The sequence below is a fragment of the Bos javanicus genome, chromosome 16 (genome assembly GCF_032452875.1).
Source record: "Bos javanicus breed banteng chromosome 16, ARS-OSU_banteng_1.0, whole genome shotgun sequence".
Lineage (NCBI taxonomy): Eukaryota > Metazoa > Chordata > Mammalia > Artiodactyla > Bovidae > Bos > Bos javanicus.
This window is the reverse complement of record NC_083883.1, coordinates 7,421,226-7,434,673: the sequence shown is the minus strand read 5'-3', so window position 1 is coordinate 7,434,673 and position 13,448 is coordinate 7,421,226. Positions and strand designations below refer to the sequence as shown.

Here is a 13,448-nt window from a genome sequence, read left to right as displayed (position 1 = left end):
TAATAACTACCTCAATATTCATATTTTATGAATCTGTTTCTGTTGACTGATATTTTTTCTACTGGTACTGGTCATATTTTCTTGTTTGGGGTCCATTTACATGACTTTCAGATTGTAAAAAGCCTAAATCATTTGTTAACCTTTTCTCGGGTAACAAAATTATATGCTGATTTTTTCCAACACCTGTACACTATTGGTTTATTTTTTTTTCTAGTTGTTTAAATTGAGGCTATAAACAATCATCATAATTGGAAACTTCTTCTTGTTGTTTCAATGCATTTAGAAAGCTCATTTTTCCTCTCATTGACTATTTATACAAACTCATAATAAAATGCTGAAATCATAAACTGTTGAAAGTAAAATGTTCATTCAACTAATGAAATATTTTCTCAATGACAAAAATATTTTATTTTATTCAAATGTCCACATTTTTCTTAGACATATGCCAAAGCACAGTATTTGATTTCCAGGTGTAAAGATAAAATACATAGATTATTAAGTGCAATTAAGTTAACCGTGGAGTTAAATTATGTAAAAATATCGACATCATTGAGAAATTAATGTTCTGGGAAGGTTATGATACAACTCCATGAAACAAAACTTTACAGTTTTACTTTACGGAGGTATAGAAAATTCATTGCAGAAATAATTGCATTTACCATAAATCATTAGCAGCTCAGCAAATATCTCTCTTAAAAGCTTCATTACTTTATCTATTAAGGAAACTGCTGAGTTTGTTTCTTTCTATTAACATTCCATATACAGAATGAGATTAACATAAAACCCCTGGTTTTATCCTCCTGTGTCTGCCTCCTTGTGAGAATGGGTCAGTTCTGGAAATACAGAATAACATAAAATCATCTATTTTCTGAAATTCTATACTGGCAGTATACTGATTGTACATATCAATACTATTTTACTCATACTGGGAAATGGAAAATGATACATTTCAAAAAACAGTAAAAATTCAGTATCAGTTTCTTTTGAAATACTAAATTATTATTGAAGTCATTACAGTGATCTCAGATACTTATATTGGCTTTCCTGGTGGCTCAGACGGTAAAGCGTCTGTCTGCAATGGAGGAGACCCGGGTTCGATCCCTGGGTTGGGAAGATCCCCTGGAGAAGGAAATGGCAGCCCACTCCAGTATTCTTGCCTGGAAAATCCCATGGACGGCAGAGTCCAGTAGGCTACTGTCCATGGGGTCGCAAATAGTCAGACACGACTGAGTGACTTCACTTCACTTCAGATATTTATATTATTCCTCCCATGTGCTAAATGTTGTAAAATATTTCAGAAAAATGTCTAACTTTGGTGCCTTTCCCTCTTTGGTAATATGTTTCAGGACAAATTTATAACCTTTTACTAGAAAATGTACTTGACTTATTGATTAGAATTTGGGGGAATTTTTAATGAAAACACATGAAAATGATCAATGATTTATAAAAGAGTCCGAAAATAGAAGTTGAGGATATTATTATTACTATTACTGCTACCACCATCACAATATATATCTTAGGTTTGGGTGGGAATAACAATTCTTTCTTATTGATTTTGCCTGTTTCTATCCCATAAAGAAGAGAATGACTAAGAATTAAAGTCACCATGATAACTATAAAAACCAGCTCTTGCTTAATCTGTTAATTATTTCAGGAAAATTATAAACTTATTTAACATAGAAACTAAGGCTTCCTGATGGATATAATGAAAGCCACATCTAACTAGTAGTTACCTCTGTCACTTAAAAGGATGTCTTTTTTTTCCCCATTGATGTTCCCTTCTTTACTAACACTATGAAACAAAGGGATCCATGTCAAAATCAGAACTTGCAGCACTGGTCATACCAGGAACGCTTACTTGCCAATTTATAATGGCAAATACATTTATATAATATATAAACTATATAATTATATATATGTAATATATAACTATATATATATGATGTATAATATAAATATCACATATTTAAAATGTGTGTCATACTAATAGTTAAGAATATGTCAATAGTTATTAAGAATAATTGTAGTGAGTATCAGAGCCAAATAAATTGTTGAAGAATGATGCCAGTTATTAACACAAAATAATGATTGTATATGTATATCTACAGTACAGCTTATAGATTGAAGAATCTTTTGTCCCTTGTGTTCTATTATTTTATATCAGATCTCTTTGGGAAAACCTGATTACCTTATTTGTTGGTTAAAAAAAAACATGATGTTCAGGGAGACAGTGACTTATCCAAGGACACATGGCCAGTTAGTATATAATGCCATGAAATTTGAGGTAAGTTTTTAAAATTATATTGAAGATATTTTCCAAAAAAATTAAAAGACAAGCAGAATTTGTAGGTCATCACATTAGTTAATTTCTCAAGACATGCAGGTTCTCATTCTGTCTCCCAAACCCTTGAGGCCAGATGTGCTCCACTAGTAAATTTTTTAGATTTAGAAAGTAATATAAGGCACATAATGTATTTGATGTAATATTCTCAGTTGGGTCTGAAGCAGCAATGTTCATATTTCTGCAGCAAACATATGAATATTTACAATAAATTTGATCAAATATCCAAATAGTTTCAAGCAATTTGGATCAACTTCTATGTTTAAACAAGTTTTGGTGTCAAACCTACTTAAAAACTCAGTCTCCAGAAATTTTGGATTTTAAAAGTACAAGTGAAAGATTATATACCTGTAATCTAACTAATGTACTTTGGAGGATAGGTATATGTTGATCTTAGACAACAACATGCACAAGCATTTACATTATTTCAACCTAACCTGTAGAGACAGGCTATATCAGGAAATATTAAAAATTTATCCTCTGTTTTTAAAGAATTACCTTTCTTTTGGAATTGAACATGATAAAAAAAATAAGTAAGAGATAATCTGTGCCTTCAGGAAGCAAGGTTACTTGTCAAAAATTAACAATTTAGTGACTTTTTAGATGTTAAGCATTTCTCAGTGTTTATGATTTTTTATTATTTGAGATATAATTAAGTTTTTCTTTAAACAGTATAAAAATAACATTTCTAAGGTATCGTTTATAAAGCAGCATTGTTCTGGAAAGTTTGGTAATTTTTCAGAAAGAGAAAGAAGATCTGGGAAAGGATACTGCTGAAGACAGATGAAGGAAAGTAAGAATCCTTTCTATCTGGTAGTGTCTCAGCAAAGGGGTAGAGAAGAAGTGAACTGAGAGCAAACATGAGGTGATGATGCAAAGACATGGAATGTAATTAGTAGATAAAAGAAAACACAGGAGACAAATTGAGGAGTAAGGAGTGTGTGTGCGCACATATGTGGACTTGTGTTTGTTTTAGGATTAAGGGAAGAGGCCTGATTTCCTTAGAAGAGGAACTAAGAGAAAAGAAAGGGAGAAATATGACATATTAGGAGAGGGGGTTTAGATAATAGAATTTGGATTTGAAAGAACTAGGAAGAAGGACTAAAAGTAGAAGGAAATAATCCTTTCTTTTCATCTGAAACAAACAAGTTAATTATAAAATTAATTCAGAAGAAGAAATATCTAAATATAGTTAGGCAAATACTGACAAAGAAGAGTGAAATGTCCCTAGCCTTATCAGATATTAAAATACACTATAAAGACTGCAATTAAAACAGTGGGTGATTTTTGTCAGAACAGGCAGACAGACCACTGTAACACAATAGAAAGTCTAGAAATAGACACAATAACATGTATGAATTTAAAATCTGCTAAAAGCAGGATCTAAAAATCAATGGAATGGGGTGTGCATTTTAGTAAATGCTATCGCATAACTAAAGGCTTCCCTGGTGGCTCAGATGGTAAAGAATTCACCAGGAATTTGGGAGACCTGGGTTCGATCTCTGGATCAGGAAGACCCCCTGGAGGAGGGCATGACAACCCACTCCAGTATTCTTGCCTGGAGAATCCCCATGAACAGAGGAGCCTGGTGGGCTACAGCCCATGGGGTCACAAAGAGTTGGGCACAACTGAGCGACTAAGCACAGCACAGCACATTATATAACTCAATGTAGAAAATTATCTTAGAAAATACAAAAATGTGTTCCCTTGCCTACCAAATATACCAGGATAAGTTCCAAATAGATCATATATTTGAATGCAAAAGGTGAAACCAAATAAGTAATGAAAAATGTGGAAGAATCCCCCTCTAAATTGGAAGAGAGAAAGTTTCTTTTGATCTACTCAAAATAGATCAATAATAATTTAAGCAATTTAAAACTTAGATTAAAATATTAAATAACAGGAGTATAGGAAAAAACTAGTCTGAGAAAGAAATATCTGCAATTAGTAGCCACAGTTCTAATTTACCCAATGTGTGTGTGTGTGTGAGTACTCAGTTGCTCAATAGTGTCCTACACTTCGAGACACCATGGATTGTGGCCCACCAGGTTACTCTGTCCATGGGATTTCCCAGGCAAGAAACTGGAGGGGGTTGCTATCTCCTATTCCAGGGGATCTCCCTGATCCAGCAATGGAACCTACATCTCTTGTGTCTCCTGCATTGGCAGGTTGATTCTTTAACCACTGCGCAACCTGGAAAGCCCCCTCTAAATTATTAAAAACAGAAATAAATCTATAAAATTGGCCAGAAATGAAAACAATTCACTGAAAATGACTCTTAATCACATGAAAAGATGCTATACCTCATTATAATAAGAAGGCACACTGAGATACTACTTAATCTATTAGAAGGGCAAAACACATAAAAGTCTAACGACTTTCTGCTGGCAAGATTTTGGGAAAATAGTCCTTCATACATTGCTGATAGAAATGCAAAATCATACACATTTAAGGATGAAAAATTTTCTAATAGCAAAATTATATACATTTAATCTCTAATCCAATAATCTCACTTTTAGATATCCATCCCAAAGGTACACTAGGAAAAAATACAAAAAGACGTATGCATATGCCTATTTATTGCAAGACTTCGTAATTAGAAAAGGCATGAAGGACTCGTTTAATAGACTATTAAACCTCTAAACAATGAAGCATTAGACAGCTACAAAATGAAAAACTATTTCTATATTCTACTAAATCAGTGATCTCCAGGATATACCACTAAGTGGAAGAAGCAATGTGGGAAAAAGAAAAAGGAACATATCATGCTGCCAACTACATTTTAAAGTTTATATTTATACATGGAAGAATATACCATAAAGTTAAAAAAAGTAACTCATGAGGAAAGAAGGAGATTGTGTAAAAGTGATGGGGAGTGATGTTAAATTTTTTTGAGTATAACTTGTATGAAATATTTGGCTTTGAATTGTGCACAAAGTTTACATGACTAAAAAAAAAAAACAAAGTCAAATTTTAGGAAAAGTATTCTTAAACCTTGAAAACAGAAATGAGTCTAACTTGATATCCAACTGATGGTAAAACTACAGCAAGGAGAACTTTTCCAAGACTTGGAGTTATTTTAATAAACCTTCCTTTGATTAGTCTATAAGGAGCACATTAAAAATTCATGCTTTGGCAATTATAGTGTTAATAAGAGCACTGTATTATTATTCTGAGACTGTTTTATATAAATTGTGAAAAAGCAATATGAATTTGATAATTCCATCATTTCTACTGTTGTTGATGAGCATTAATCTTGGCATAGCAGAAAGTACAGCTACAGGATAGAAAAAGTTAAATAAAAACCCAGTAGCCTGCATTTTAATTGTAAGTTTCTTGATGAACTGGTGAAATTGTTTATCTGTCTACCTATCTACCTTCTGCCTAATCTTTTAGCCCTCCCAACAAACTTAGAAAAAGTGACAGATGCAGCAAAATGAATATCTCTAAAATTTCATTAGCATTTTGAGTGATCCTGGGAGAGATGATTTAATTTAGGTGGGGAGCATTTAGTCCTACAGAGAGCAAGGCAAGTCTATGAAATATGGTTGACATCATGACAAAAGGACCCAGGAAGCTATCTGAAGAGGCTTCCACTGGTCAAATTTAGAATATGATGAATAATTGATAACATGCATATAAAAACAAAATACATTTATGTCTAGGAATTCATAATCATTAACAAAAAATGGTTAAAAAAAGTAAAGGCAGGGGATAGAATGGACCAATTAAGCCTGGAGACTCAGAGTCTAGGAAACCACAGAGTGAGTTTCTCCAAGAAATAGACTCAGTTAGAAAAATATGAGATGAGGGAAACTTAAAAGTGACTTAACAAACTTGTCACCCATCTCCATGAATGGACCTTAATTGATCCCGATTTAGATAAAAAGTATAAAAAATCATGACATTTGTGAGATCACTGGAAATTTGAACACTAAGTGAATACTTGATGATATTAAAATTGTTTTTAAGTGTGAAAATGGTACGTGGTTATATTTTTTTAATTTAGCACTTAAACGATAGATGTATATATTGAAATATATGGATCTGAAATTTATCTGAATTTAATATGAGATGTGAAGGAAATTACCAGGCACATACATGGAACAATATCTGATAATAATTGACCTGATAATTACTGATGTTGAAAAATGAGTATATGCAGGTTCCTTAGGGCTTCTTTGGCGGCTCAGTGGTAAGGAATCCAACCTGCAATGCAGGAGACACCGGCTTAATCGCTGGGTTGGGAAGAGCCCTGGAGAAGGAAATGGCTACCCACTCCAGTGTTCTTACCTGGAAAATGCCATTGATAGAGGGGCCTGGTGGGCTACAGTCCATGGGGTCACAAAAGAGTAGGACACAACTTAGCAGCTAAACAACAGCAAAGTTTATCATACTAATCTTTCTACATTTATTCATGTCTGAAATTTTCTATATTATAAATTTAAGAAATGAAGAATAAGACAAGAAGTTCAGTCTTGCACAGAAAGGATATCCTTTCCCCTGAAACTTCTAACATTCTGGCTTATTTTTAAAACACTCACTCTTTCACTCTTGCCATCATTCTCAGCAAAGGATTTTACCTCTTACTATCATGTAAAATATTACTCAACTTCCTGACAAACACCTACAAGTTTGTGCATGTTAAAACACTCATCTTTTCTTCACTTCCAAGTATCTATGCAAGGGCTCCAACTGCTTTCTTTTTACTGTGTTTTCTTTCAACGTCTCCACTGGTAGCTTAATCTTATTATTTAAACATGCTCATACCTCTTTGCTCTTAAAAAATAAAACAACCCCTCTTCCCTGTTCACTTCCTCATCCAGCTACTTCCATATTTCCCACCTCTCCTTCAGAATAAAATTTCGTAAAAAACATAACCATTCTGGCAGAGACTGCTAATTATCTCTCAATATTTATTTATTTATTTTTTCTTTTTTTTAATTTTTCCTGAACCCTCCTCCCTCCTCCCTCCCCACACCATCCCTCTGGGTCGTCCCAGTGCACCAGCCCCAAGCATCCAGCATCGTGCATTGAACCTGGACTGGCATCTCGTTTCATACATGACGTTTCACATGTTTCAATGCCATTCTCCCAAATCTTCCCACCCTCTCCCTCTCCCACAGAGTCCATAAGACTGTTCTATACATCAGTGTCTCTTTTGCTGTCTCGTATACAGGGTTATTGTTACCATCTTTCTAAATTCCATATATATGCGTTAGTATACTGTATTGGTGTTTTTCCTTCTGGCTTACTTCACTCTGTAGAATAGGCTCCAGTTTCATCCACCTCATTAGAACTGATTCAAATGTATTCTTTTTAATGGCTGAGTCATACTCCATTGTGTATATGTACCACAGCTTTCTTATCCATTCATCTGCTGATGGACATCTAGGTTGCTTCCATGTCCTGGCTATTATAAACAGTGCTGCAATGAACATTGGGGTACACGTGTCTCTTTCCCTTCTGGTTTCCTCAGTGTGTATGCCCAGCAGTGGGATTGCTGGATCATAAGGCAGTTCTATTTCCAGTTTTTTAAGGAATCTCCACACTGTTCTCCATAGTGGCTGTACTAGTTTGCATTCCCACCAACAGTGTAAGAGGGTTCCCTTTTCTCCACACCCTCTCCAGCATTTATTATTTGTAGACTTCTGGATCGCAGCCATTCTGACTGGTGTGAAATGGTACCTCATAGTGGTTTTGATTTGCATTTCTCTGATAATGAGTGATGTTGAGCATCTTTTCATGTGTTTGTTAGCCATCTGTATGTCTCTCAATAGCCATTTGTCTTGTCTTCTGTAATATTAGATCTAGGCCATTGAAAACAAAGCATACAGCTTGCCAGTGGAACATAATGGAAATGGTGTATGCAGCTCCTTGGTACTATTTTTTAACTGAGGAGATAATCCTTTCTTCTCTGGCCTCACCCTCCTTCCTCCTGGATGGAATGTGGACAAAATGACTGACATTTCAACCTGCATCTTATACCATGATACTTTAGCAATGGAAGCAATAGATTTTGGAGCAATAGACAGAAGATTAAAATTCTATTACCTTGGGGTCCCTAATATATGAAATCCACTATATTCAAGTCTTAATTTACTAATCAAGCTACTCAGATCTGCCTCTCACACATGCTATCTAACTGACACATAACCAAGGTCAGCAATGACATATCACTGTACTTTCTGCATTATTAATGATTTCTTCTCTACTCCAAAATTGCAACAGTTTTTATATCATAAATCAGATAGGAAATACAATTTTCTATCACATTGGGGTAGAAGGCAAAATTTCTCATGACTGGAAGTGACCAGCCTCTGACTACACAAGGCCTCACCTGCCTTCAAAAGATATGAAAGATCAATGCAATGATAAATCACATAACCAATCGATAGCATAATATCATACTGCTGCTAAGTCGATTCAGTCTTGTCCGACTCTGTGTGACCACATAGACGGCAGCCCACCAGGCTCCCCCTGTCCCTGGGATTCTCCAGGGAAGAACACTGGAGTGGGTTGCTATTTGCTTCTCCAATGCATGAAAGTGAAAAGTGAAAGTGAAGTTGCTCAGTCGTATCTGACTCTTAGCGACCCCATGGACTGCAGCCTACCAGGCTCCTCCATCCATGGGATTTTCCAGGCAAGAGTACTGGAGTGGGGTGCCACTGCCTTCTCCAATATTGTACTATGCTACATATTTTGGGTAACTCAGTTATAGACACTTCAGCCTCTTCTTTTTCTTTTTTTTTTTAAAATACTTCCTCCCTCATCATTCCAGAAATGTGAGTATTTTCTAGAGTTCTCCTGTAGTCATTCACCTGGGGTTATTCCATCAACTTCTACACCTTGTGTGCACACATGCTAAGATGCTTCAGTTGTGTCTGACTTTGCAACTTTGTGGACTGTAGCCCTCTAGGCTCCTCTGTCCATGGGATTCTCCAGGCAAGACTACTGGAGTGGGTTGTCATGCCCTCCTCCAGGAGATCTTTCTGATCCAGCCATTGAACCCATGTCTCCTGCATTGCAGGCTGATTCTTTACCTCTGAGCCATGGGGGAAGCCATCTCTCACCTTACTTAAAATCTATAGGCTGATGATGTCAAAGTCTATAAACACATCTCATTTCTTTTTCTTGAACACCATTCAGCAGAAGTCTTGCTTCTTATGGATAATTACCCATATGAAGTCTTCCAGGCACTCAAATTAAATTAATTATTTTCACCTCAAATATTCTTCTTCTAAGCTCAGTGAATGTCACAATTATGAACTAGTTGCTCAAGCTAGAGCCCTCAAAAGTCATCCTGTGACTTTCCCTTTTCCTGTCCTTTCTGTCTCATATCTAATATATCAAAAGAAATCTGCTCATGCTCTTTAATCAGGCCAGACCTACTCAGGACATAGTAGATTAAGACTAATGGTTAAATCAGTCATCATGCATCATTACAAAGCACGTAAAAACATTTCAAATCTGTAAAGTGCTACCAAATACTGACAGTAATGTAGGAAAAATAAGTGGTCCAGCAGAGACACAAAAAGATATGGAATCAAGTCACAAGTTAAAGCACTGACTCAAGGGTACACTAGGGTTGGGTGACCCAAGGAAATAGTTTATATCTGAGACCCTGTTTTCTCATCTGTAAGCACTCTGGTTGTGCATGCAATCAACATGCAGTTACTGGATTTCTATGTGTCAGAAAATGTGTAAATTGATTGGCAATACAAAGTTTAAAGGATAAGTAAGACATTTCCTTTCCCTCAAAAAAAAAGCAAACATGCAAAACAATAATTGTTTCACAACATGTATTCTCAGTGAAGACATCGCTCCCAAAGATGCAAACAGTTTGTTTGCTGAAGTGGGCAAAAAAAAAAATAACATTTTTATATATAAAACACAGATAGACATGCTGTTCTTAGACATACAGTAGATGGGTGGATGAGCTGAATGCCAGTTCTGGGCTAAGCATATTATTATTCATTATCCCATTTGTCCTTTAGGACAAAAGGATTATTATTTCATTTTCATAAATAATAAAATAGCCTTGAGAAATTAAATAATACAACAAATCTACTGGCTGACACTAGAATATAAACTCCATAAATGCAGAGGTCTTGTCTGAATAGGTCATTGTTTTATTCCCAGTGCCTGGAACTCAGAAGGCAACCTAATAAAATCTGTTGAATGGATAAATTATTGTGAATTAAGAATAAGTGAAGAAGTTCAGAGGTCCCTGAGATTCTAAATCCTCTTTTCATAATCTTTCTGTTATTAGAGGTGTCTAATATAGAGCTTGGGGCTTCCCTGGTGGCTCGGTGGTAAATAATCTGTCTGCCAATGCAGGAGACATGGGTTGATCCTGGGTTGAGAAGATACCCTGGAACAGGAAATGGCAACCCACTCCAGTATTCTTGTCCATGGAAATCATATGGACAGAGGAGACTGGCAGGCTACAATCCATGTAGTTGCAAAAGAGTCGGTCATGACTGAGCAACTAAACAAATATGCAGCATATCTATATTACAATTGTGTATCAATGTAAGAGCAGAACAGTCATTCAGACTTACCTGTAAGATATCGAGCACTATCTGAGCTTCAGATCAAAGCTTTTGAAGACTCTGTGTTTCTGGATCACAACTAACTATAAACACATTTTATAGAGACATTTTCATTCATTTGTAGCTTATCCATTTAGTTACTTAACAAACCCACACATTTATTTTATTCCAGGCTTCTAAAATGAGATGCAGTTTGTGTGTGTGTGTGCGCGTGTGTGTGTGTGTGTGTGTGTGTGTGTAAAACAGGCTTTGGAGCCAGACAGCACTGGATATAAGCCTCAGTCAGGCTACTAACAAGCTAATTAACAAGTTATTTAGTTTCCCTATCTCTAAAATGGGAGAGTTTTTGTGAAAATTAAAATTAAAGTAATTCTTGTAGGGTTCAACAAGGTGCCTAGAGACCTGAGTATATATTTAAAATTTTCAATCCTCTCTTTTTAATATCATGTTCATAATTATCTCTAGGAGGTTAGACCTGTCACTAGTCTCTTCTAACTGACCTGTGAAAATATAAAGGCGATTCTTAAATTATTAAATTAGAGCTGACTCTGTTCCAACTAAGGGAAAGAAATCACAAGCCCACATCATGCGATACTTGTAAAGAGCATACCATATCCCACTGTAGAAAGACCCAAGTGTTTCATTCTATTTTTCACAAGTTCAGCAAGCTCTTGTCTTTCTGACCTCCTGTAGAGGTTCAGGCGCTGCTGGGTCATTTTCTCCGCGGTTCTACCGGAATGTTTGGGGCCTTTCCTGCTCAGCCTTCGGGCCCATTGCATGCTCTTCCTCCTCAGCAGCGGGTGATCCGACTGGTCGCTGGATGTCGAGTTGCGGTGGTTACTTCGGTGGTGACCTTGTTCTTTAGCATCTTTGGTGTCTTCCCACTCTTCTACACTGATGGATATCTGAGACTTTAAAAGAAGTGCATATGGTAATTAGATATCTTAAGAATCAGGTAGCCTAGAGTTCTAGTCATATTTTTTTTTTGGTGCTAAATCTTGATATAATTATATATCTCATGAGAGTTTTTACAGAAAGGACAAGATCATCATTAGTGACACTAATTCTATGTTACTAAAAGTACTAGAAAATATGTTTTTTGAACTTACAGTGAACCAGATAAAATATCCTTGCATACTCCAGTAAAAGTTTCTTTATAAAAACAATTTAACATTTTATGTATCAGAGTTACCAAACACCTGGCATAGAGTGGTTTGAAACCAAAACAAAAAGAGCTAGATATTTTATAGAGTTATTCAAATGAAGTAAAAGTAATGGACTTTCCTCAATTTACTCATAGTACTCCACATGAAATTTAGAAAAATTATGCAAGTTTGTTTAATTTTGGAGTTAATAATATTTTTAAGGTTTTAAATTATTGCTCTTTCTAAAGAGGGCATTGGCATGAACTTTATAAAATGTGAATTTTTTATTTGCTCATATGATCCCTAGGAAAACAAAAAGCATATTTTATTTAATTTATGCATTAGTTATTTACCACATAAATAGTTTTGATAAAATATTATGATACACTTCAGGAACTGTTTTCAGTGTTCTAAGTGAAAGTATGCTATAAATATTAATATTTCACAAATATATTCTAGACTCACAAAGAAAACTTACATTAGGCTACTCTTCATAGGAAGGAAAAACAATGAAAAAATTCCTAAAGTTCATTTTGATCTACTTTTTTACTACTAAATCTGATTTTAAAGTGAGATGCTTTCCTTTGATTATAGGTGCTTACTGAAATGGAGAAAGACCTTATGGTGCTTGCCCCCTCACCATGACCTTTGCCTGCCTTGTGTCTGTGGAAACTTTAGTCAATAAGTTTAATGAGAGAAGTGAGAAACGCAGAAACAAAGGAAAACAGTCAAAGGAAGCTAAATAATAATAATGTAGTCATTAAGCATAGTCAAGGACCTTTAGTTCATTTTCAAGGGTTGCACATAATATTCTGAGCCTTATCATTGAGCTGTTTTATATATACTAAAACACCAGGTGGAGAAATTACTACATGACGACAAGACTACAGCCAGGATACGTGCTGCCACAATTCCAAGAATTGGCCTCAGAGAAATGGGAACAAATGGCCACTGGAACTGAAGATTAACTGTATCTAATGTTACAGTTAATCTAATTAACTGTATCTAACAATCAAGATGATGCTCATCAATTTGAAGATGACTATCAGAGCTGACTATGCTGTTTCTGAATGTCACCCCTCCTTCTGTGTATAAAATCTGTATCCCCACTGGTTGCCAGTGTAAGGGGGAGAGGGTAAGTTGGCCTTTGGACAGACGTCCACCACCCTCCTCTCTTCAGTTGCTGGCATTTGAAATAAAGCAAACAGAGTGAAAAAGTTGGCTTAAAACTCAACATTCAGAAAATGAAGATCACGGCATTGGGTCCCACCACTTCATAGGAAATAGATGGGGAAACAGTGGAAACAGGGTCAGACTTTATTTTTTGGAGCTCCAAAATCACTGCAGATGGTGACTGCAGCCATGAAATTAAAAGATGCTTACTCCTTGGAAGGAAAGTTATGACCA

At 35.6% G+C, this 13,448-nt stretch overlaps 1 protein-coding gene across 2 annotated transcripts in view; it reads right to left on the bottom strand.

The window, feature by feature from the left end:
* Positions 1-13,448, bottom strand: part of KCNT2 (potassium sodium-activated channel subfamily T member 2) — a 435,264-nt gene that overhangs the window by 18,596 nt on the left and 403,220 nt on the right. For both annotated transcript variants that reach the window (XM_061382138.1, XM_061382137.1), the window contains one exon: positions 11,507-11,807. In XM_061382138.1, coding sequence (XP_061238122.1) covers positions 11,507-11,807 — 301 coding nt within the window. The remainder of the gene's footprint in view (positions 1-11,506; positions 11,808-13,448) is intronic.